This window comes from Anguilla anguilla, chromosome 4 (assembly GCF_013347855.1).
Source record: "Anguilla anguilla isolate fAngAng1 chromosome 4, fAngAng1.pri, whole genome shotgun sequence".
Classification (NCBI taxonomy): Eukaryota; Metazoa; Chordata; class Actinopteri; order Anguilliformes; family Anguillidae; genus Anguilla; species Anguilla anguilla.
Genome location: NC_049204.1, coordinates 30362401 through 30389091, shown reverse-complemented (window position 1 = coordinate 30389091; position 26691 = coordinate 30362401). Strand labels below are relative to the sequence as shown.

At 37.1% G+C, this 26691-nt stretch overlaps 1 protein-coding gene across 6 annotated transcripts in view; it reads right to left on the bottom strand.

Moving 5' to 3' along the window:
- Positions 1-26691, bottom strand: part of plppr5b (phospholipid phosphatase related 5b) — a 68210-nt gene that overhangs the window by 20765 nt on the left and 20754 nt on the right. For 4 of the 6 annotated variants that reach the window (XM_035412965.1, XM_035412967.1, XM_035412964.1 and 1 more), the window contains 2 exons: positions 22109-22297; positions 1520-1652 (listed from right to left, as the gene is read on the bottom strand). In XM_035412965.1, the coding sequence (XP_035268856.1) occupies positions 1520-1652; positions 22109-22297 (322 nt within the window). Of the gene's footprint in view, positions 1-1519; positions 1653-22108; positions 22825-26691 lie in introns of those variants that run through there. The other 2 variants (XM_035412966.1, XM_035412970.1) reach the window with 2 other exon arrangements.

Below are 26691 nucleotides of genomic sequence, written 5' to 3'. Positions count from 1 at the left end.
TGAAATTCTATTATTTTATGAGTAAGGCTGAAGTGATTGGCAAGAAAGAAAACTGACAAGTTACAACACAGTACAAATAATTATAACTATAATAATAATAACAATAATTATTAAAATCTGTAATTACTGCTGAACAGTTTCTCAGACTGTTAACCAAGGTAAAAGAAAAAGGCTGTGGAATTAATTCTCTTTGGGAGAAAAGGCCTTTATTTTTTTAAAAGAGTAAGGAGGCACTAGAACACATGAATGCAGTTAGACTGGAACACAGAGTATCAAGGATCAACCAGTTTTAATCAAGAGGGATGAGGTGCGTATCACAACAAAAAAAAGTGAAGAACAGGTGGAGAACCAAGTCCAGTAAGGAAAAAATAATCATTACTAGAATTTTAAGCAAAATGAATGGGGAAAAGATAGATCTATGCAAAATAATTTCTCAGATAAATCACTTTCTTTCTGATCAAATATCTAAAATAACCAGTGACAAACGCACTAAAAATGTGTTTCAGCTCAGTTAGCCTTCCTGAAAGTGTGGTGGTTACATGTACCTTCCGTGAGACTGGTATACTGTAGGCATTAGATGATCGAATATGGTGCTGTGGCTGAGGATTATGAGACAGTGTTTTTATCACATGTCCCTCACTTATAACCTCTGTTATCCCCTCAGATCCCTCACAAAGAAAGCCCGTTGCTCTTCAAGACTGAACAGCCTTCACCCGTGGCACCTGAAAAGCCACAGCTTATTAGCACGCTCGGCTGCAGACAAAGCAAAGAGTGTTGCGGAAAGTGTGGATGAGAGGAGACATAAGCGATTTACATAATGTGTGAATAATCACAAGGCCCCCAATGAAGCGAGAAAAATAGGAAATCTTAGCAGTATTACAAGTGTGTGTGTGTGTGCGTGTGTGCATGCTTGTGTGTGTGTTTATGTGTGTGTGCATTCGTGTGTGCGCGTGTGTTTGTGTGTATGCGTGTGTGTATGTGTGTGTGTGCATGTGCATGCGTGAATGTGTGTGTATGTGTGTGTGTGTGCATTCGTGTGTGCGTGTGTGTGTAGGTGTGTGTGTGCATGTGTGCATGGTGTGTATGTGTGTGTGTGTGTGTGTGTGCATATGTGTGTGTGTGTGGTGTGTGTGTGTTTGTGTACCTGTGCCTGCGTGTGTGTGTGTGTGTGTGTGCGTGCATATCCTGAGATGAGTAAATACAGATATTAATTGGAGTTACTGTAGTATTTTCTTCAGTAGTAATCTGTATCTGTACTCCCATCTGATAAAGGCACATAAGAATGTTATGGATACTGTAAGTGTCTCCTCTCACTTAAAGCCTTGCCCTCCTACAAGGTTAGGTGCCTCTAATTTTACTGCTTATGGAGAACACATAGGAGACATGAAAACATGGCCGGGCAGAGGTCCATGGAGTTACCCTTTGACACTGTAGGAAGGGGTCTGGCAGTGTTCAACAGAACAGCACAGGAAGACAAAATGATTCTTTTTTAATCAAAAGGATAAATTCTGTGACATACCCAGGAAGCGGAAAGTCCTACGCACAAGAGGGTTGAGGTAACAACAGTCTCCTGTGACGATGGTCTTCTCACGGTTATCTAGATCTTTAGAAGTATATTGCAGCAAAAACAGGACGGACTCTGTAACGGTTATCTAAAAAAAAGAGAAAACATGGTAAGCTTATTAAAACTAAAAAATAAAAGATAAAAAAATAAAAACAGAAAAGTGATGTTGTTGAATAAATCCACCTTAACATACAGGGTCCATCTATTAGCTACAGTACCTGATGTCTACAATTCAACATGCTGGAAAAAAGTAGCTATTTGAAGTAGTCATATTTGCAGTATAACAATTAACAAGACCAGGTTAAAACCTAGTATATGGCTGGACCTAACACATGTGATCCGGCCGACCAATGGGGTAACTTCATAACTCGGCCGACCAATGCTGTAACTTAATTACTCAGTCACTCAGTCACTCAGTCACAGACATTCGCATTTGTAGGGCTGGCCCCACTGTTGCGGTCCAGCCAAAAATACACAGGTGCTGTGTGTTTCAGTGAAATGCCCAGAGGCTAAGACACTGGGTCCAAAATGATGTATCAGTCACAAATCCGTGCTTGCTTTTCAGTGGGGAAATAGCCACAGAACTACCTTGGGATTCTAGCCTTTTCACATTAATCCCGCACTGTTTTCTGTGCATTACGACCAAAACACAAAATTGAAAATATGATCTCTGACAGAACCTTGATGAGCCATGCACAGAGAACTATTGCCTTGCGTACAGTAATTTGTGCTAGAAATGTTGCAGCCCCAGAATATTAGTCTTGGGCTCCATAAGTAAGTGAACTTTCCCTTTCATGTTGAAATAATATATCGACAATGTTGCTGAATGCCGAAATCGCTTAAACATACGGAGAAATGTAAAATATTAATAAATTCTTATCAATTAAATGGTAACTAATTAATACTCCTAATTAACCTAACCACCCATAGCACATGGACAGACCTTTATGGTGCTACCTTGATGTTAGCCTACTTGCAACCACATTGTCATGAACAAAAGGCAAGAAATCAAAATAATAAATATGCTTAATGATTTTTGTGACATTAAGCATAAGCTTCCATCCATCTTGCTTCCATCCATCTTGTTTCACCACGGAGGAATCAGCAGCATAATTAGATTAATTCAATTATCCTTCTCCTAAAAGTAAATAAGTGTAGTGAGACAGCATATACGGTACATTTATTATGCTTTCAATGTGTTATTATGACAAATATTTACAAATGGATATTGTGTAGAAATATTTTTTGCAATTAGTAAAGGTTCTAAAGTAGTCACTTCAGAAAGCAGTTTTCTCATAATCGGTTGTTACAGTACAAAAAATGAGAGATAAATAAATAAATAAATAAAAAGAGAGATTTTTATCTATCTACCTATTATTTAAAAAATTGTAGCCCCAATTTACAAAACTCATTATCATTTTTAATTAGGTGGCTCGATCCAGTATCACTAATCTTGCTGATCGTTCAAATAACATAAAAATGAAATGAGAAAAACAGGTAAAAACTATTTGTCTTCATTCTTTCAGGGCCATTTCTATAAAGCATGTGTCCATTTAGTAAACAACTCCAAAAGCTGTGCAGGTTTAAAAGTGCATGACTCATCTGTTACATGAAGGACAACTCTGTCAATTTGTGGCATTTAACTTGTCTTTGGCGACACGCCTGAATAGTTGTCTATACATGCTCAGTTGAGTGGAGTGTTTGGTCCTTGGCATTGTCTGATAAATCTGGCCTTACAGCCAGAATGTAATCAGGTGTAACTTCACAGCACATTCTAGTGGATCAATAGAGAGACACTGCCTTTTTTCAGGTTTGTGATTTTCTGGAAAACTGGAAATTGTTTGACCCTATTAAAACATCACCAGGTAGCCTATGTCAGATAACACTTACTGTAGTTCTAAGTGCCTAAGTGCTTTTTTCACATAGCCTTATTGGAATGCTATGAAACATTACTGTTTAGGGGTCTAGTGTGAATGAGGGTCACATCAGCATAGCAGAGAAGATCCACCTGCAAATATCAGGCTGTAGATAACAGTTTCTGAAATGTTCTGTGTCCACTTCAGGAGCCATAACATTAGCAAACCTAGCTGGAAAACTCGACTTGGCAAAACTAGATTTGCTTTCTTATCACTCCAAAATAAACAAATGAATTAATAATCATTCAAATAAATAAAAATAAAAAAACAAAAATACTACACACACCAAATAAATTATAGCCTACCCTAGTTCATGTGGTTGTTCATGTACATTAAAATATAGCAGGACATCAGCTTTTATGATTTACTATTTTTTTGCTGACAAGCTATACTTTGCAAATGTTATTTAGCTTGGTTGTTGTCTTGCTCTACTTCCACAGTTCTTTTGGAGTACTGGACAACCGCATGTTTATAATATAATTTCTGGTGTGCTCAGTTCGAATGCTATCAATCAGGTAAAATACCAGTCCTTGGTTGTGTTAACCGAGGATGCCGATATATTGCAGGATAAGTTAATATGTTCCATGCTCCATGAGTGAAAGTGGTTGTAGTTTGTATACAGCAAAGGGGACAAGATGGACAGCATATGTGTTTGATCAAGCAGGTACATGCTCATCAAGGTGTCTCTTATTATTGCTTCAGTTAACATTGAGATTTTTTGTTTTATGTGATTTTTTTATGAATGGGAAAGACATTCACATATATCACACACACACACGCATAACATGCATATATGTGACTAAGTAACTCGCTGCTCACACAAAAACAGCAAAGATCTAAACTGTCCTTTCCTGTCAGAACAAATTAAGCCCATTCAAGGTCACTGTTTGGCTTAAAATATTCACACAGTGCCCATGGTGACAGTGTAATTTATTTAAATTGCCTACTATTTCCACTTTAGAGGCTTAGCAGTGAAAATTCAGAACTGCTATTTTTATTTTATTTTCATTACTCTATCCATATGTCTAGCTGATATCCATCTCTTATTTCTAAGAAAGCAAGCCTAGAGTAATACTTTTCCCTGACCCTGTCTGAATGATCCTGTAACACGGCAGGGCAGTGTTGTAGCATGCAAGACTCAGGGCAGCATAAATGAACATACATCAGCCAACTAAGCACTTTGTGAGGATTTGTTTTCTACTTCAGTACCTGCATTACAGTATTTCCAGTATATTAAACCAGAAAAAAAATGTATGCCTGAATTAGACTTATTTAAAACTTTTTAGCTTAAAGTATTTTATCAGGTAGCTATGAGCATGCCACATTTCCACATTTAAATATGCCCTTAGGCTCTTATTGTATAAACCCAAATAAAAGAAGGCATTGCTTTTGATTTTCAGGCATTAAAGCAAGTCTAGGAGGGGTGCGGAAGCCTATCCCAGCATGCATTGGGCAAGAGGCAGGAATACAGCCTGGAAAGGCCGGCAATCTATCGCAGGCCACACACTCACACCTACGGGCAATTTAGAGTCTCCAACTAGCCTATCTGCAAGTCTTTGGACTCTGTGAGAAAACCGGAGTACCCAGAGGAAACCCACGTGGGCATGAGGAGAACATGCAAACTCCAGAAAGATAGGCCCAGGCCGGGATTCAAAGGACCTTGCTGTGAGGCCACAGTGCTACCCTGTGCTGTGCTGCGGGGTGACAGTGCTACCCACTGCACCATCATGCTGCCCCACACTAAAGCAAGTTTGTACTATTTTGCAAACTATCCTGAAATTCCCTGCAAATACACAACAATCCCATAGCATATTTACATCTTCCAAATCCTTCAACTTCACAACGTATAGGTTTACATACATACATGCACGACTTCTCATGCATGAACATGGGGTAGGCATGCAAATTAAAGAGATTTGCTTGACTAAATTAAATAAATCATTATTGTTACCAGCATGATGTCGATAAAGTTCCAAGGAATTGTTGAGCATATTGCACATCCCTGTTATTTTGATAGAAAAAACTAATATATATAAAACCAACTGATTTGGGTTTTCATTATACAGTAGATGGAATGAGGAAGTATATGTGCATGTATGATTGCATTATATCTGAATAGCTTACAAACACATGCCCTGATCTTCAGAGGTATTCTGTGTCATGGTAGGCACCTTATGTGAAGGAAAGCCTGAATGTCTGAAATCCAGGGTATACTTGAAATAGTTCTATTTTACAACATTATTACAGCAGAAAGCCAACTGGAAATTAAGAGAATGTTCATTCAATATAAACCAAGTGAAAATTAAGGGAATATTCACTATAAGAGCAGTCCAGATGTAGCCTTTGGATGCACCCACCTCCAGGCCTGTTATGCTTTCTACACCACTGTCTGGCCATGTCTCTCCACTCTCCCCTGGCTTACAGTAAGCCCTTAAGCCCACAGAGAGTGAGCACTCCTTGTGATGTGGCATGTGCAGTCACAATAACCAATGACAGCAATAATGAAAGAGCCAATGAGCACACTGGACAAACAGCAAAAAAAAAAAGGAACTGCTATTGCATGTTCCTTAAAAACCAATGCCCTATTACCTTCATCATCACCAGAGAATAGCAAAGATTAATGTCATAAAAGATGGATAAAATAGATTACATAGTTGCTCTCTAACTTTTTTACATGTCAGTCTGATCATTGACCCTTTTGGTAAGTGACAACCTTAAAAATGTGCATAAACTATTTACTTTACAATTAAATATCCTGAGATGAGTTACTTGATGGTGCATATCACCCATAATGAGTGGTTTCATTTATCATTACTAAATGCAATTTTGTATAAATGTATTATTACTAATGCTGTTTGTATTGTCACTTTCATTGATTTATAAAGCAGACAGAAACTGAGATTTAGGGGGCATGGTTGCCACTTTCCATGTGGCACATCAATCACTAATGAGCCGTACGTATTTTGTGAGACATTTTTGATTGCTATTTTTGAGCCACCTCACCTCACAAACTAAGAACTGCGTCTCTCACCAGCGAGGATGTATCAATCCCCACTCAAAATCTGAAAGCTTAAAAGGCTCAATGTTCAGCCCTTCAGTTAACATTATCAAAGATTGTGTCATACACACCCACTGTAGATACAATAATTGAGAAACTGTACATTTTAATTATCTTGATGACATTGTTATTCTTAGTATGAGAATAAGAAAAAATAAATGATATTTCTCCTGTAAATATTACACTGTAATGCAGGAGTAGTGTACAGGAGCTGGACATTATAATGTATGGTATTTCTTATATCGCATCATGTCAAAAACCTTAATTTGCCTTCATTCAATACTTGCACTCACATCAAATCGGGAATGAACACAAATATCGTACCAATAAAAATGTGGACCAACCTCATCTTGCATAAGGGTTATGCAATAAAAATAGCAATTTTCTGATATTGTATCAAACCCCAAGAAAGTGAATGATACACAGTAAAACGTATCCTATATGGAACAAAGAGGCACTGTTGTATTTACTCTCATACCACTGTGAATAAGGCCAGGCTGCTAGTGCCAAGAACACAAGTCAGTATTACTCACAAGTCACTGATTACAGAAACCATGCCATCTTGGCCCGCATGTCAAACAATGCACTGCTGATGAGACACCAGGATGCTTACTAGCAGAGGAAGTGCACTTCTCCTGGTGTCCTTTTCAGCAACATTAAAAAGTGCCCATTAACCCTCAAAATGCAAATAAAAGTGTGATTTACTCCTGCCGACAGCCACCTTAAAGTAATCATAATGCCATAATGAGGCAGGTTGTTTGAGCCAGAGAGAATATGAATGAATGCATATCTGGGTCATTTTCAGTGTTTAACAGTGCCACCACACCAGTGCATGATCTCATCCTGACACTGACTACTTGCTCATTTTGCTAAAGCTGGCCTAATCTCAAAAGCTAAATTAGCTGTCACTTCCTCTTCACTCTTTATTGCAAACTGATAATATTAGAGCAACATTTTATATTAGTAAAGAGTTACTAAAGTATATATGTGTGCAGTATATGGAGAAATATCCCTCTACCCTCCCTATTGCTAATTTAATCATAGAGGAATATGTCCCGTAATGTGCTTGACTTAAAATATTGTGTGTACTGCAATGCAACTTGATATACACAAATAAATGTGTGTATAATCACAAAATAAATAATGGCCAATGAAAATAAATGGTCAGGAACCAAACAACAGATGAACATTAATGTGCTGATACTCCAGTAGAACTGTTCAAATAGCCATGACTACCACAAAGTTGCAATATACAGCATCAAATGCTAAACAGTCAAAATTCATGATCAAAAGCCAAATGTGCCACAGAATAAATAAATGGGAATTAAATGGAAACTGGAGATTTAAAGTATTCATTGGAATTCATTGTTTATTTTTATATGGAAAATATTTGACTTTAATAATTACTGAATGTCATCAACTAAAATTACAGAATACTCACACCCACTATTTTCAGTACTTTATGCACCCTCGGTTCACAAGGATAGTAGTGCTGATTTGTCTTCTATTGAGTTTCATAAGATTTGTGAATATACTGGGGGGTCTTTGACCAAAGATCTATACAGAATCTTTCAAGACCATTCAGATCTTTTGGTCTGTATTTGTGTATTTAATCCAAACCACAATTTTTTAATTCGGTACTCCCAATTTTTAAAAAAATATTCTCCCCGTTTCCTCTGGGTACTCTAGTTTCCTCCCACAGTCCAAAGACATGCAGGTAGGCTAACTGGAGAGTCTAACTTGCCCCTAGGTGTGAGTGCGTGAGTGAATGGTACCCTGCAATGGATTGTTGACCTGTCCAGGGTGTATTCCTTCCTCTTGTCTAATGAATACTGCGATAGGGCCCAACTCCCCTGTGACCTTGGCCAGGAATAAGTGGGTTAGATGATGGATGGATGGATGGATGGATGGATGGACGGACGGATGGATGGATAGGTTTAAGTCTGAAAACTGAGATGGCCATTCTAAATTAGCATTCTGTGTCAGCTAGCCATTACTTGGTTGATTTTTTAGGTACGCTTTTGATCATTGTCTTGTTCAAAGATCTAGCTAAGCTTGAACATTCTGGATTTGGACACCAGGTCTTTTGTCAAAATGCCAGATTTTAGATTTTTTCTTGATTAAGACAAAAAGAGGCAAGCCTCACAATGTTTTGGCTAGGATTTTTTCAAGGTATCCCTTATGAAGCAATTTTACCATGTTAGACTTATTTTCAGCCCAGCAGCAGGTTATAGGGCCTTTCAGTGCTTTTGTGGACAGGACCTTAATGCCAAGGCATATTTTCTAACCTGCATGCTATTACAATTATTTTTCTAGAATTGCTGTTGTGATTCCCCAATCTATGTGCACTTCATTTTAATAATAATGTAGTCCATCAGTGATATAAGTGAAATATTTCTGGTTGTTCCAATTTAAGATTTTGTTTTGATTTGGGGAGATCTGGGTGCATAAAAATATACAATATTTTAATTGAATAAAAAAACCAAAATAATTGTAATATATAAACAGATATTTAGTTATGCAATATGGAAAGTCAAAGGATGCATTTTGATTGAGTCCAAGAAACTTATCTCTTGATTGATTATGCTCCCAGGTATACATTTATTTTTCCAATGGTTATGAATTTATTTTGTTATATATTGTGGTAATATGAGGGTTAACAGTGCCAAGAGACAAATTACCATTTTAGAGCTACTTACACCCCAGCCTCTACAAACAAGGGGCCTAGGCATTATAAAAGTTTTAGCTAAGAATTGTGCGCATCTCAAATGATCAAACGATATACAATGTTTGCGATAACAGTGGCATTCCCACAAAAATAAGTAAGAGCCTCCCCGGGCATTTAGTAGCAGCTGCTGAAGTCATGGGGGGCCTGAGACAGACAAACTCTGGAAATTATGCACAAATAAACAGATGTTATCACTACTCATCACTCTTTCCACTGCTGTACATTCCCTGCAGCTCAAACGCATGGAATGCAGAGAAGATGTCTACACAGGCATACAGGTTGAAACATTTGGAATTAAATATAGATCACTTTTTCAGGGAAACAGCATCTTCAAAGACAAACCTATAGTGAATAACATTTAAATATCAGAACCTCAAAAACTTCTATCGAGATCTGCCTTTTTTACTGCAGGCTGCTGCAGTCTCCAATAGTGCAAGGTCTGTGCAATCAATCTCACTTGATAGGCCCATCAGTCTCAATGTTTATTTGTTGACCGAAGAGTCATCATTTACAATAACTTCTTTACTGAGTCACCCTCAATCAGCTGTAAAGTGCAACCTGCAGGAAGCATATAATTTCCACAGCAGTAACTGCGGTACCTGTAAACATGGCAGAATATCACAATGAAAGCTTATTTTCAGGCTGTGATGCATCATTACTAAATGCTTAAATATAAAGACTTAGCATAGTGTACTAGGATCAGATATCAGATCATTTCTGTTATTTGAATTGCAGGTGCATTCAAACATCTTGACTTATAAACTTTATTCTTTATCTTTGTTCGCTAATAATACAGATCCTTTCATTGACTCAAATTATAAAGGCTGCCTTCAAAATAAGAATGAACAAAACGGAACGGAACGAACAGAACAAGCCTTGGCGAGGGGATTGGGCTAAAGGTGCTTTCTTCAGTATGTGGTCTAAAAAAAGATTTCCTTTTATAGGTGTGATGTTGCCCAAAGAGTACAGGCAGATAAAGAAGACAAAGTAGAGGTGGAACTTACAGTGACAAGGATAAGTCTTGTTTTGCAAGAGAGAGCGTCCGGTCAAAGGAGGTGATGTAGAGGAAAGAGAATAAAGCTGCTTATGCTGCTGACAAACCTGATGTGCTGTTGGCTGAGGAATTGAATCAATGTCAATGTTGGAGAACCTGAGCACAGCAGTATTATTGATAAGGACAAAGTTCTGAAATATGTTATGCCAGTGATTCTCAGACTTGGTCCTAGGGAAACCCTGTGTATGCTGGTTTTCATTCCAACCATAATTTCAATCCAATCATTTTAACAAGTTCTTAATTTTCTTAAATTTTCTTAATTTTTCAAGTTCTTAAATTATGCTTTTCATTGAGGGATAATTTATTAAGCAACATTATGTCAGCAATAGCTATGTATCTTGGGAAGAATAAAAGTCCCATACTTACATTGTCCTTATTGTGCTGTATTGCAAACAATAACACAAAAGATGTTAAAAAAATGAAGCGATTAAATGAAAGACAAAGGTGAACCAACAGGCTCATAGCTGCTAAAAATGCAGACACCTGTCCACTAAAACTAACCATTTAGAGAACTCAAGACAAAGCAAAGATAACAAGCCAAACCTGAATTCTGTTAATACGATTAAGGAAAACAATATAAAATAATTTAAACAAATGTGTTCAATAACCATAATTAATCAAGAGATTGGCTGCGACAAAAACCAGCATACACGGAGGTCCCCCAGGACCAAGTTTGAGAACCACTGCATCATGCATACTAACGAGAGGAAAAGTCCTGGTGCTGATGGCATTGGCCGCAGGCTACTCTAAAACTGTGGCAGGAAACAGTGTGGCCTCTTTCTTTTATATTCCAATGCGTACTTCATCAGAGAGCTCCCAAAAATAAAGCAAAACTCTATTGTAGTTCCAAACTCTATTGTAGTTCCAGCAGCCAAGGTTAAGACTGCTAACAATTTACATATAATATAAAGCTAAAACAGGGATAGAGAATGCCACCAACACCCTCCTTAACTTCAATTTGACACACCTGGAATATATTATAAATTGCATTGTATACAACCTGCAAATACGTCTGCAAATAACAACATCGCTATGGATTTTAATTCTGTCTGCTGGCTCATGAACTTTTTAATTGACCATTCCCAGATAGTGTCCCAGACTAGCTTAAGACTTGATTGAGAGAGCTGTGATTGAGTCCCTGACCGTCTCATATTAAACCACCAACAGAGGTGGGGTGATTTTTTTACGATCTTGAAGACCGCAAAATTGTGACTGAAAATCCTGTAGTGTGCATTAGGCAAGGCATAAGACAAAAGAAATGGCTATTGATTTTTCCAAGAGGGCTCTTGCCCCCTTATCTATGCTCATTAATGGGCAAAAAAGTACAAGTGCTTAGCCAGTACAAGAATAGATAATATAGGGACAATAGATAACTAAGCTTTCAGCCTAGTGTGTATGCCATCTTGAATGTCACCCACGCTTATAATTTTTAAGGAGGCTTTGTAGTTTTAATGTAGACATTTCACTTTCGGAAATCTTTTATTCATCTTTCACTGAGTGAGTTAATATCTTTTGCTTTCATTTGCTGGTTAGGTAACTGAACCCAGATGAATAAGAACAAGAAGAATTATGAGAGTGGGCTGTAAAATCATTGGCTGTGATCAGAATGTCCTCAGTCAAGTTTATCAGAATAGGGTGAGGAGAAAAGCTCAGGATAGTCTTCAGGACTCCCTACACCAACACTTCTTGAGTTCCTTCCCTCTGGGTGTAGGCAGAGGCTGCCTAGAGGCAGCAGAAACGGATTTCATTGCTCTTACATCACAGAGGCTAGCCGCGATTTGAGCATAACTGGAGGGTTTGTGAATTAGGACTGATGTCACATTGTTTGCTACTGCTAAACGTCTTTTATGTATCTATGTATTTATGTTATTGTTGTATGTCCCTTATGTGTATCTTATGTTGTTGTTATATGTTTTTTATGGACTTCATGTTTGTGTTTTTCACTGCTCCAAAAAGAATTACTCCAGTAGGGACGATAAAGATTTCTCTACTCTACTGTAATCTAAACAAAGTGCCAAAGGGCTGCACAAATATTGTATTTCACAAATACTACCAAACTACAATTCTTTGACATGTAATCTTCAGTGTGCAGTTTAACAAATGTAAAATTGTCTTTCACAGATGCACACATTTTTCAAAGAAAATTCCTTTTCCATAGAAAATTTCCTCGGATTTAGACAGAAAAATCGCTGTTATAATTGTTTACATGGCTTGTAATAGCTTTTTCTAAATACAAACCCATATCAGCATCAGACACATTAAGATTTTGCCGAACCTCAGTCATATTCTTATTGCACAATACATTACCAACTAGAAAGTCAGAAGAAAATATCTTAATTCAAGAAATGTATTCAGAAATCCCTCATTTGTCACTGAATGAACTAGATTGGTCATACTATTCTGTTTTTCTATGCCATGGAAGGACACAGAAGGACAATTACAATGAGACTACATTCAAAGTAGTTTTCATAACGGGTCTGTCAGGCTCTTTGGCACCAGCACCGATTCAGAAAATCAGCAGAATTCAAACAAATGAGCAACACGGTGTACTTTATTTCAGTTCAGGTGCTTGTCTGTTTATGCTTTGATCCCACTATTTCCTTCAGTAGAGTCTAAAAGGAATATGTTCAGATGGCAAATGGTGTTCTTTATGTGTTGAGCTGCAAGCAGGGTGATAACGGTCCTCCTCTCTCTCCTGCTTTGAGGACAGCGAATTACATTTCCCCTTCATTCCTACAGTTACAAATCATTCAAACCATTCAATCGCTGACCTCCCTTCTGTGCTATCCGATTTTTTTTCGTCTTTCAGATTTGTGCCATTGTTGGATTATTGTACATATTACTCTATGTACTGACCAAATATCTTCACCAGTTACCCCCCGCTGATATGCAGATGTTCCATCTCCACTCACCCTGTTCAGTGCCTACTGGCTATGAGCAGTACAACACGCAGTCCTCTCATCATCTTTCAATTCCCAGGTAATCAGGTCCATGACAAGAATGGCAGTGCAATATTTATGTTCCCTCACACTAACAGTGATGGAATCACTGAATGTTATGAATGATAATGCGACAATTGCTGTTCATTAGCTAGTTAGCACTTGACATAAAATACATTCAGAGCAGCCCTACACAGACTCAATAGTATTGTATCATGAAAGCACTGCTAACCATGCTCGTATTGTTTTTATGGTTTACAGCGCCATAAAACAAGCAAGAAGCAAGAAAATACACCCCAATTAATTCCAAATCAGCTTGTTCCTGAGGCTGTAGGCATCAACTTAATACATTCGTTTTATACTGTTTAGCTTAATCAAATTGCTACTTGCAGCTTGCATGCAATGGGTGCAGTAGCTGCCGCTGCTACTGCCAGTCTCAGTTTACCTTTTTGGTCTTTTCTATCTTCTCACTTCCACAAGATCATAATAATTTTATCTATTTGTGTCATTTCACTTTATTTTTTCAACTGAAAACTTCAACCTAAGAAATAACCACTGGATTACTTATCACAGCAGTAAGGTAAGTATTGATGATGGTTTCTACTGTAGTCTTCTCAGAGCAACATGGTTCTTAGCTACTAGTTCTGTTGCCAAACATAGCATTAAGGATGTTGTAGAAAGAGTCAGCATAATTTAAGATTGGCATCCGAACATTGTATCAGATCAGGGAAAATGTGTGCATTGATAGCAGTAGCTATCATAATTAGCATTTCAGTGTGAGAATGGTTCTTTGTAATACTAGAAGATGGTGCCCGAGGGCTGTACCATGTACCCTGGTGCAGTCAAAAAACTGCATCTTCTGATGAGGAAACTTTGCAACTGCCTCCCATCAGCAGATCTCCTTCCAGAGCAGCACAAGCTAGTGCCAAGGATGGAGCCTGGTAGTCATAGACAGTCAAAGAACTATGACAAGACAGCCAAGCCACTGACCCCCACCCCACCCCCGGCAAAGAATGGCGCAGTCAGAGTGAGACAACGAGACACACTCGGAGGGAAACAGCCCCTCAAACTTGAATAAGAATGAATAAGAAACAGAGTTCGGGAGTACACTGAGGAGAAACAGACAACGTCTAGCTGTGCCCAGCTTGTCTTCTGGAGAGACGAACAATGGATTAGAGAAGACTGCCCTAGACACTGTACACAAGGAGGTGGAAATTCCAGTAGGGGTCCCTAATTCAGGTAAATCCACCCCTGCAGCGGCAATGAGAGTATGCCTTCAGGGGCCAGAGCACAGGCTGAGCCGTATATCTAAAAGACCAATTGAAAAGTTAGAGGAAGCAGGCTGGTCAGTGACAGCCAAAGGAAAATTACTGTTTATAATACAGCACTGAATACATAGTTCTGAGCCTGTGTAATACAGCACTGAGTAACAGCATTTTGATGCAAGCCATGAGAATGTTTGTAGTATGGCATTGAACCTGTGTGTAATACAAGCACGGAGTTACTGGGTGTGGACCATGGGAGGTTGAAGAGCAGCAAGTTCAGTTGTACAAATTTAATTGTGCTATTAATACAGTTGTTTATACCTCAAGAACACCAAAGTTAATTTGACTAATAAGTTGAAGGTTGTTGAGGTAATGAATGCATTGATAGCAGTAGCTATCAAAATTTATATTTCAGTGTGACAATGGTTCTCTGTAATCGCAGTAGAGGACACTCTACGGTTGTACAATATAATGTGGTAATGTCAAAAAACTGTGCCTTTTTATGAGTAATAAACATGTCACCATCTCTTCAATTCAATCAGTCAATACAGGATGACATTTGTTGAATTAGTGCCGCTGTCATGGTTGTGTCATCAAAAATTATTTGTTATTCACCCGATATGATTGGCTACTGAAATGATGATATGCAGCCACAATGTGTTATGGGGCATCTCTTTACATTGAGTAACCATGGTCTCATACTCAGAAATCTTTCTTAATGTAGCATACATTCAGGTATGTCAGCAAGGTGAAGGTTAATTGAAATATGTTCAATTTCCCAAACCCAGTGGTTTTAACTGTTAACACCATGATTTGAAGTCCAGCGCTCTGAATACCGAACACAAGTTCATCAACAGTTAAAACATCTCACTTTTATCTGACATGTAAAATATATTTATTCAATTTAATTTGGTAATTATTAACAGAGACATCAATTATCAATTAAATCATCAAATTTATTGATAGACAGAGCGAACTGTTGAATCAACCTTCTCAAAACGTCCAACTCACAACTAGATGAAAAATAAGGAACGTATTACGTTAAGTATTCACATATAATTTAAAGACAAGATTCAACTACCTTAAAACAATTAACAAAAGTTACAGACATGGGCAGTCACACAAGAAATGAATGAAGAAAAGATACCAAACCACTGCTTATTTGTCCCAAAATAATCCAAAGGTGCAAAAACCAAAATACAGCAGAATATTCTGAAGGAACCAGAGATGAAATGTAGAACACCAGACCTAGATACAAGACCCAGATGCCCACTTCCAATTAACTGTTACAAACTTATTCTTAGGTTGTCCAAAACTGACTTAACTAAAAGAAAGAAATAAAAGAAAGGCACATATTTTAACGTTTTAATTTAGTGAAAAAGTGGAGGGTGGAGGGGGATTGACGCCCCCTATGATATACTCACACACACACACACACACACACATACACGCAGACCCACACTTACACAGACACACATTCACACCCCCAAGTTCCTGCTCTCTCTTATCTCCAGGCTATGCTGGTTGAGTGCTTTGAAGCTTCCTATGGTTGAGAACAGCCAAATGGTTAATTACATGTCCGACAGGTACTTTTCATTTACTCAAAATGAAAATACGTATGCAGCATGCTACAAACTCATTAGTATGCTAAGAATGGATAACATGCAGTTTCAGACATAGCCTTATGTCTTGATAGACGTCTGCTGATTGTACCTGATCCGGATGCTAGCATAGTCAGTGTATCTTCCCTGCCTGCAAGCGTGACAATTTTGTCAAGGCTCATAAGAAACGTAGCCTAGTTTTTGCTGCTAAGCTGCCCCATTATATTCAGGTTGTGAAAATTATATTATGAAATCATTTTCCTAATACATTTTAGGAAACTAGCCCATCCATACCAGCCCATAGGAAAGCAAAATCCAAGAAGAGATCTCATAGTTGTTTCTTTCATTTCTCCTAGACACAAATGAGCTATTTTTAATACTAAGGTGAGACCAAAGGCTTTTTCTACTACTTCTCAAATTCAACTCAGGAGAAACAACCACATATAATCTAATTTATGTCTTACTCTGATCAAAACAAGAGATCTCTAAATGATCTTAAATAAGTCTAATGTAAGTCTCCTGAACATGGGACCATGAGATCAGAGAAAGCGCTCAAAGAAAACTCAGCTATGACTCCTAGGATCTCATGATTCTTCTCAAATATGTCTCAGTTTTCTCATAGTGACCTCATGAGAAACAACTGCATCTCAATTCAATACCCATTCGTCTTACTGAAGTCTCAAATTCATTCTCTCATTATCTCATCTTTTCTCCTAAGGGGGTTTTAGGAGCAATAGTTCAGATTGAAGTGATCTCAAAAAGATGTACAATTGAGATCTTACTACTTTCTTAAGAGTTAAAGAAAAGACTATCCTAAGCAAAAGATTTTTCCTCTGGGAGAACCTATATATTATTACAGCCGGTCGCTAAACCCGTTTACTGTTCTGAATTTCATAAGTCCCCAGAGGCATTCCTCACTGGTAAAGAAAATACTGATGATTTTTTGGACCAAATGACTAACCAGCAAAAAAAATTTTCTAAGAGTCACTCTCAATGAAATTGGCCTTCTTTAAAGAAACACAATCAAAAGAATCTTGCTCCACGGTACAATGATATCGCTCCTGCCCTGAAGCAGCATACATGGAAGATAGCCTTCTTTCAGCACGTGCAGTATTCTAACATACATGAAAAGATAGCCTTCTTTCAGTACAATCTGTTAGATTGTATTTCTGTAATCTGATTGAACAGAATAGTTATAAACCAAGATTTTGCTTTAATGCCGTAAACAAATTAAAATGCAGTCGCCAGATTCTACAAATTACCCTCTTAATTACAGCGCTGCAAAGATTTCATGAACTTTTTAAATGAGAACTTAGAAACCATTAGAGGCCAGATCTCCCGGATGTCTCCTTGTCCTGGCATCACTTCTGTGAAAGCACAGCACTGGCATGCAGTACTACAGAAAAAGCACTCCCTGCAACACTACACAGTTTTACTCGTATTGAAGCAGATGAGCTGATCAAATTGGTTTTATCTCAAATTACAAGTACATGCTTGCTTGAGACAACTCCAACTAAAATGGATAAAGAACCAGCAATACTCAGAATCATTAACACATCCCTACAAACAGGATGTGTACCTGAGCCTGAAGGAATTCAAAGAATCTAGTCAGGGTTTAGATCAAACCGTACCACTGAAATTCTATTTGTCAAGGTTTTAAATGATCTACCATTGCCGTCAGACTGCGATTCTTTATCTATTCTAGAGCTTCTTGACATAAGTGCAGTTTTTGACAGTTGATCATGAGAGTCTATTGAACTCCAGGGCCCTGTTTCACGTATGGCATTGAACAATCCAGGATAAATTGATGCATAGCTTATCAAATTATCTCATTAATTAAATTTGGTCATGGATTACAATTCCATTAGTTATTCTAGGATTGAATCTTGAATCTTAGATAACTGTGCACACCACTATGAAGGTATTATTGTCTGAAAAATAAATAGCATGAACCTTCCACAAATAAAAGAAGATTCACAAATGTTTGTCAAAATTTACAAATAACATAACTGGTTCACAAACAAATTCAACTGATCCACAAATAAATGCAGCTGATCCACAAATAAATGTAGTTGGTTCACAAAGAAAATAATTGATTCACAAATATATTTTTGCACTTGCAAACATCTTTCCTGGAAAATGACTTGATGTGCATTGATGTATCATCTTGCGCATGTGGAATCGCTTGCATTTATTTGTGGATTTTTGTGTAAATTAGCAATATAACTGGTAAACTATAAATTGTAACTAGCAAACTGCTGACTGTTGGATGAAACCGAGGATGATACTCATATGCTCTACTTCTTTAAGTACAGCCATGTTCACAATCTGTGTTTTTTTTTCATCCGCTCCTTTAGACTGATTTAAGTGAGCACATATGTGCTGTGATTGGCCGGAGTAATGTGGGCGTTAAGGAAATTATGTCTTAAAATCTAATCTTATCTGGACAAGACTCAGTGAAAAAAAATTGTGCTGTAAATATTGTCTCAAAAATCCACAAAATAATGCTCGCGATTCCACAGGTGCCAGTGGTTTTTGTGACTTCTAAGATTAGTCATTTCTTTTGATCATGGCATGGTGTGCTTGTCAAAACTTTGTGGTGGCTACTTCACTCTCATGGTAAGGTTCAATATGAGTAAGGTTTAGATTCAACAGGGCTGGCTGCAATCAGGCCTCGTTATGTAAAATCAGCTGAATCAATGTATTAATAATATCGGGTTCACTGTTGACTGATTAACTAAGGGGGCAATTACATTTTCACATGGGTGATATGGGTGTTTGATAACTTTTGCATTAAGTAAATGAAAAAATAATTTAAAAAAATATATTTTTTGTGTTTACTCAGGTTCCTTTTATCTAATATAAAATTCTGTGTAAAGATCTGAAACCATTCAGTGTGACAGGTGTTTTAAAATTTTAAGCCACTAAGAGGTAAACAACACACACATATATCAGGAATGCTTAAAGCAAGCAAATCGTGCAGAACCACTGTCCACAATTCAGCAGAGTAAATCCAGTGGATTTTTTTAGTGTACAACTGGCTGAAATGGACATGGTCTGACTCCGAACTGGTGAACGTCTCAGAGGCAGTGATTACCTATCCATGTGCCTTTGTGATCGTACAGTAATGATCAGACATAGCGGAACATCTTAAGAATAGTTCAAGAGCAATTATCCTGCAGCTAAATCAGCAACTACAACAACGGCACTGAACTAGCTCACAGATATAAGGGAAGCTAGTATGTCTAGTATTTTCAGATCATTCTGCATCACATTCCATTCTTTATAACACTGCCATTAGCACCTCGCAAACCAGGAGCCACACTGCAGCAAGCACCTCGAAAAAGCAGTTCATGGAATCAGTGTCTCGCATCATCAAAGGGCAACGTGCATATAGGCGACTGTGTATCTCCAGGCAGGATCGCATTGTTGATTTCATTGTGAAATAATTTGCATGTGCCAGTCAACAGTGATTTACAAACATTCATGAGTTCAGTATAGTTGGTTGAAGCACTGCAATAACATCACAGTATTTCTAAACATGATTGTGAATGCACCTAATATTGTTGCTGTTGCTTTCTCCATAATGGAAGTGGGCTGTGTATTAGATATTCCTCTGAAAGAACCATTAGAAAATATCAAGTATTGCCAAATCAGATAGATAATCTAGGCTACAAGTCCCAACTGTTAATTCTATTTTTGGGAGTTTGGGACATGCACATAGACTAGATATGAGGATAATGCATACTATAGGCCTCTCCAAAAAAATAAAGCAAGGCAACTAGCTAGGTACTGGTCTGCTTCAGCCATCATGGATAGCCTCTGGAGAATGTGTTATTTTTTATATACCTGAATAACTGCTTTGAGGTGCTTGTGTACTGTTTTACAATCTGTGTGATAACTATGACATTGCTGATCATGTAACAGCACTCTAAAATAAAAAATTTATATTTGTGTGAGTGAGAGTTTTGACTAGAAATACCAATAGTTTGTGTATTTTTGTACTGTGTTGAAATTCAGTGTACATTGCTGCTCCCCGATGAGTATTGTGTTATCAGCATAATGGACAGAGTTTGACACCTCTTTTAAAATTATACACTTAAGAGAGGTGTCAAACTCTACAGAAGTGCATACCTCTGGATACTTAATTTTATTTCATCAATTAAACTCTCCTGCAAAACAGGTGTACTGTAACTTGCATCTCAGTGAGCAGTATATTTTAAATGGTGCTCATCGTAATCAAAACTCCAAAATGACTGGTGTTAAAACAACTCTAGCAGAGTTACACAAAAAGGGGCAATACATACTCTATTACAGTTAAAGATACTCAATCAGAGTTCATTTTACAGAAAGATTTTACAGTGAATATTTGGTTTTCTCAGGGTTACATTGTACATTCCATCTTTTTGTAAACCTGTACTCAGCGCTAAAATGCACAACCATTTTGAACACTCATACTGACTACATTGCTGAAAATGTAAAGCAAAGGTATACATGTGGTTGTTGACTAGTAGGTGGTTTAATCTTTCCTTTTACTGTTTTTAAATAGGTAACATTTCATGATACACATGCTTCTTGGCACATGTCTCTAAAATCTAATGCTTAATGCAAACTTGTATGAAGATATAGCACACTAGTGGGGTACGACTTCAAACTGCATATGTTTGTATGCATATTGCTCAACTTACACTAATGAGCTGTAGTCAGTTCAATGGCATGAGCTAAGGATTACTGCATTCTTTCCAAAAAAATCTGTGTAAATTCTGTAACTACAGAAGCAGAACTTCCATATGCAATGTCTGACAGATCTTGGTATGTAGGCTGTAATATGTGTGAGTCTTATACATACAGAGAGGTGGTATTGTTATTTACAATGTATAGGTTTCATAATGGTGACACCACCTATTTTAGAATAATTTGCTAGTAAGTTACCATATGTTTAATACTGTATATCTAGGAAAGAAAAGCCACACAGCCTAACTGAAATGTTATAATGTGCTGTGAATTGTGATGAATCTTGGCATGAAAGATGAGAAGAGAGACGTCACTGATTCAGGTGTAATCACAAACAATCAAACATGTTTTAAAAGTTATTATTTGATTTTACCTGATCAAAGAAATGTCAGTTTTTGCTGTCTTTAAAATAAAACAAAATATTATAATGAAGCTAGATAGAACAAATACTAGCAGGCATTACAGCATATGCTGAATATACATGTTAGCTGTGTACAGAACTTCCTAATACCAGAAAGGAGAGCACAGAAATGAACAAAATTGACATTTCCTGAAGTTGACTTTAATAGGCATCACATTAAACAGTTAATTAAAAAATGGCAATCAAAATAAATGAATTGAAAGTAGTTGATTGGTCTCAAGTATAACGGGGGAAAATATTTCATATGGTACACAAAGCCAAATTTAAAAAACAAATGACATGAAAGACCATATCCAACAACATCCAACTAAAAAAAAAGGTCGTGTAAATTGGTACTTCATATCTTCATATGCTACATAAACCGGTAGCGAGATAATAATAATAAAAATTAAAAAATGTATAATAATAATAATAATAATAATCAGAAGAAACTTTATTTGTATGACATCTGTCATATATTTGCATCCAAAAGTGCTTAAAAGAAATTAATATAAAAACAGGATATAAGAGGTCCTGTTTGAATAAACATTATATCATGGCCGTTTACACTTAGAAATATAGCAACTTGCGGGTAGATAACATATTGCAGTCCATCTACCATATGATAAAAAGTGGGTACTGCATCTGTATTTTTGTTATGCTGCAAACAGTCGAGTACATGTTCGTCGTCTGTGTAATAACGTGTTGGAGCGCACTCATTAAACACATTTTTAACTCATGCATTGACTTACTTGTCTGACTCGGACTAAATAGCCCACATAGAATATTAAGATGCATCTCTCTGCACTGTTCATACAGTGGATTGTATACGGCGAGAGGATAACTCACCACAAGTGTGGGGACTCCGGCGACCACCGCATAAAGGAGGGCTGGAGGAATAGCGCTCGACTCCTCAGGTCCAAGGTAGGGCTTCGTATAGGAATTGTCATAGCAGAAAAATCCTTGTACGTGCACGTTGAAAGTGTCGGTGTACTCGAAGTAATAAGCCAGCATGACAGTCCCAGCCATTATCACCAGCTGAAAATAAAGCATGATCGTCAACGGTAAAAGAAATAACATTTATCAATCCACGTTCATCAGAAAAGCACTGCTGTCTTCCTTCCTCTTCGTCCTCCTAGCACAACCTGGTCATAGTTCCCTTTTGCTCCGTGATCTTCCTGAATGCTCGTTTAGATACATTGAATATTATTCAAAATAGTGCATTTGGCATGGCACAGCCCTGTGGCCGTGATATTGTAAGCAATATGACTGAAATGAACGTGCAGTAGGCAACTAGAGAAAGCTCGCACGCCTCTACACATATGAGAGGGATTTGTACAAGCACTGCACGCTCCAAGCAATGAGTGACACAGCGTTAAGCCTCATTCGTGGAACATCTGTGATCAGCAAATGACTCTCAGCAACTTGTCTATGCTATAGGCTTGTCCTCCAACAGCAGCACTGTCGTTCATTGGATCCGGTTGATCTTTTAAGATTATCGTAATTTGCGGACAACTGCCCCCGCAATTTTAGGGTTACGTCTCTTGTTTTCCCTTATCAAATACAGTAGGCTATATAAAAACCAACATACTGTACATAACATAATTTCAGCACAGCAGACTGCGTTCTCCAATATGCGTTATGACTTACAAAGGTAGCATATATCATATAGTAAATCTACAGGAATTCAATATATAAAATGTCTTTAAGAACAAATACTTATTTGGGAGGAAAATAGCCTGTTAAAACTGAAAATAACATTCTGAAGAGATTAGCCATAGTTAGCCATAGGCTAACAATTTTGACAACTCTTAACTCGTCAGAAATGTCCTGTCACACAGCAATGGGATTTCTGAGTGTCTGATTTCAATTTATGCCACACAGCCAGAATTCCTGATTTACCCAACCGTGTCACACGACGTGATTATCCATAGTGAACATGTGCATTTTTCAGAACCCCTTTCAGATCCATTTTCACAAGATTCATTTAAGAAATTTTCAGCACATAGAGTATGCAAATGAGAAATGTAATGTCAGAATGGAATGTTATAAGTTATTCTGAAAGGTAAAGAGTAGTATGAAGAAAATACAAAGCCACGCGGCGAAATACCGTCACTCTTGCTCAGAAATGACTGCCTGTGGGTACCAGTGAACTGACACAATGTCAATAATAGCAGTCTAATAACATCTGTTTTTAATGAATTTTTAGAAATGTTTTGGCGTATTGCCTTTATCAGAGAAACGGTCTGCTGTCAGAGACTATTTCCAGAAAAATAATGAACTTGACAGAAAGCCTAAAATTGATTATATATTTTAAATAGAAATAGACTGAATTAAAGACTCATTGTTAATGTTATAAAGATAACAAGACGTATGTATCTCTATCTGGTCAAGTTTTATGAATTGAATTTTAAATGTTAGGGTATGAAAAAACATGCATTAGAAACAATGAATTGCATTATCTTATGACCATAAGCTTAATTTCTGGTTGAAAATGTCTTTTAAAGAATAGTGACCATTTTAGGAACATCCCAAGTCAATACGCCCAATGATACATGAGAATATACTGTACATGAGTTTTAATTTTAAAACAAGGCATATTCCATTGCAGTAGCATTAATAACAACAGTAGTGGCATTGAACTCTGCACCCACCATTACTGCAATCTGTCAACTTAAGTCAGTTCACCTAGACAGTTATAAAGCTACCAACAGGAAAATAGCTCTCACTGTATTCCCTAGCTGCTATCTGTGATGACAAGAAAACATTTCAGTATTCAACAGTAGCTAATCACATCCACTGTTTAAATTGATTACCTTTCAGTGCTTTTATTAATTATAATTCTTAAAAGTTGCAGCATCAGAAAACTTGCACTGCAATGCAGCCATGAATCATATGAATAGGCCAATGCGGAGAAAGAAATGTATCCGCTGAAGGACAGAGGCAGCACATTTCAGGTTAAGCAGTGCCTAAGGAAATTATTTGAATTTTGGAATATAAAATACATAACTTTCAGTCTTGAGGACCCAGATTCATTACAATGACCAAAATTTAAATGTGAATATTTCACTCAAACTACTGACTTCCCTGCTTCAAATTATGAATAGCAGTTATTATTTGCAGAGAAAGAGCTAGATTTGTGCAGCGCTCGGGGGGAATTGTGGGGTGCAGGGGGTTGATTATTCAAATATTCATCTTTTGTATCCATAGAATATTCCAATGTATAATTATTGCATAGGCGCATACCAAATAGTGACTTACATGGACCATTTCCGTATGATAAATAGTCGGTTTATGTTCAGTAAATCATTGCTAATATAATTTCCACATTATGTGCCCAAATTCTACAAATAAGTTGGCTGAATATGTATACAAAATTGTTTATCAAATTTGGTAGGTATTGTTAGAATTAAAGTGATTTCATGCGCTTTTATAATGTCCCATGTTCTGTTCCAAATTGAAATGCATCACGTTGATCTAATCACATTGCATTGTTAGAAACAATTAATGGAGAAACACTTCAACTCAGCATAAATCACCTAACTCCCACAAAATGAAAGTAACATAATTGTTTGGTTGGTATATTTAAATAAGTGATCATTTTCCAAAAGCATTTTATTGCTCAATAACCACTGATGGGCAGCTGTTACAATTTCCTGAATATAGCTGTTTTGTAGCTGGTAGGAATGATGTTAATACGACATTTGTTCTGAGGTTGAACAAGGTCCAGTGAGACATACTTTTCACCATATAGTAAGTAGGTTAAGGCTTGGCTGGGGCTGCAGCGTGGTTGCTGATGTCTGAATCTGTATTACAGTTCTGGAGCACATATTTCAGTTAAAAGCTCTGCTGGGTACCCACAGAGGGAAACTGGATCAGAGGAAATTCCTTGAGCCACACAGTCATGCCACAGGCTCAGTCATGTGGAAGGATGGACAAACACATCCAGTAACTGGAATTTCAGGCCTCAACTGCTAATTTTCATAGGAGCCTTCTGTGATCCATGGCCCATCTGTCACTGTACTAGTGTCAAATTTGGGGGGAGGGGGATTTGTATTTTTTTATTTTATAATTCAGCAAATACACAAACATGTCTTTGACCTTATTAGACCAGAACTCTGGCCAATGCTAAGATCATAACAACTGAAGTGACGGCTAATAGTGGGATTAATAGTGTTTGCTTTCTTGGCAGCAGTGGACCTGGCCTTGCAACAAAAGTTGTTTGTTTAGTTCCCAAGTGAGGCACTGCTGTTGTGCTCTTAAGCAAGGGGCTTAACCTGAACTGTTTCAGTAAAAAAAAAAAAAATCCAGCTGTATAAATAGATTGTATGTGAAAATATAATCTGTGTAAGAGTGTCTGTTAAATGCCTCAATGTTTTTGGCATGACCTAAATACATTTTTTATTTTAAATTTATTGGTTGCATCAGAGTATGAAATGCAAAAATGAATTTTTATTTTATTTTATGGTGACCTCTTTGTACAGCAATTATATAATTCCCTTAAGATGGCCCTTGTGCTAGGGCTGAAGTTTTGTCACATTCACACTTTTCAGTCACTTACTGTTGGCATGTAACCCTGGGTTTAACTTTCATCTTCAACACCTTAGAGATAATAGAGCCTCAATACATAACTAAAGTAACAATTTGTTTGATTAAGTAATGATGCATTTACAGAATCAGTTCAAATGAATTTGGCTCTACATTTTACAGTTCTATTAATTGATATTCATAATGCCACATTTTTTTGCTGTTTTATTCCAACTTTGGTGGAAAACATTTATCAACAGATATTTATTCATTTACAGCTATCAAATGTATTATCTTATGCTTATGCTAGTGGATACCCCCAAAATATAGCTAATAACCACAGCCTAAACCTGTACTGACAGAAATGTTACACAGCGTTGAACATGAAGCAATGAAATTGTGGTTTCCAGAGATCAATGAATGAAATAGTTTATCCTCATGAAAATTAAATAGTTTTAACTGCTTAACACCTAATGCTATTTCAGCTTTCATCATGACAGGAAAATTGGTAATAAACTGGTTTTTAATTGAATGGAAATAGGTGTGGCTAAGTACAGATAGTGATGTGAAAAGTTATCAAAATCAAAGCATTTTTTTTTCGCGATGACGAAAGATGAGCTTTGATTGTTTCTTGAAAAGACGAGACAGATGAAGGGGCATTAAACAAAAATCCTTCTGCCACTTTCAAATTCCCTTTGGCCTTAACAAAAAAACAAGCATAGAACAGAGAAAATGATCCAGTGTCATTACATAACCTCCCCCATTGTTCTTGTACCATATTGCAAAGTGCAGAAATAGCAAAATGTAAAAAAACAACAAATAAAACACATGACATTTTGATTGATAGGACGCACTTCGGCATTTAAAAATGTTTTTTTTTTAATCTCGTAATTGAGAATCTTATG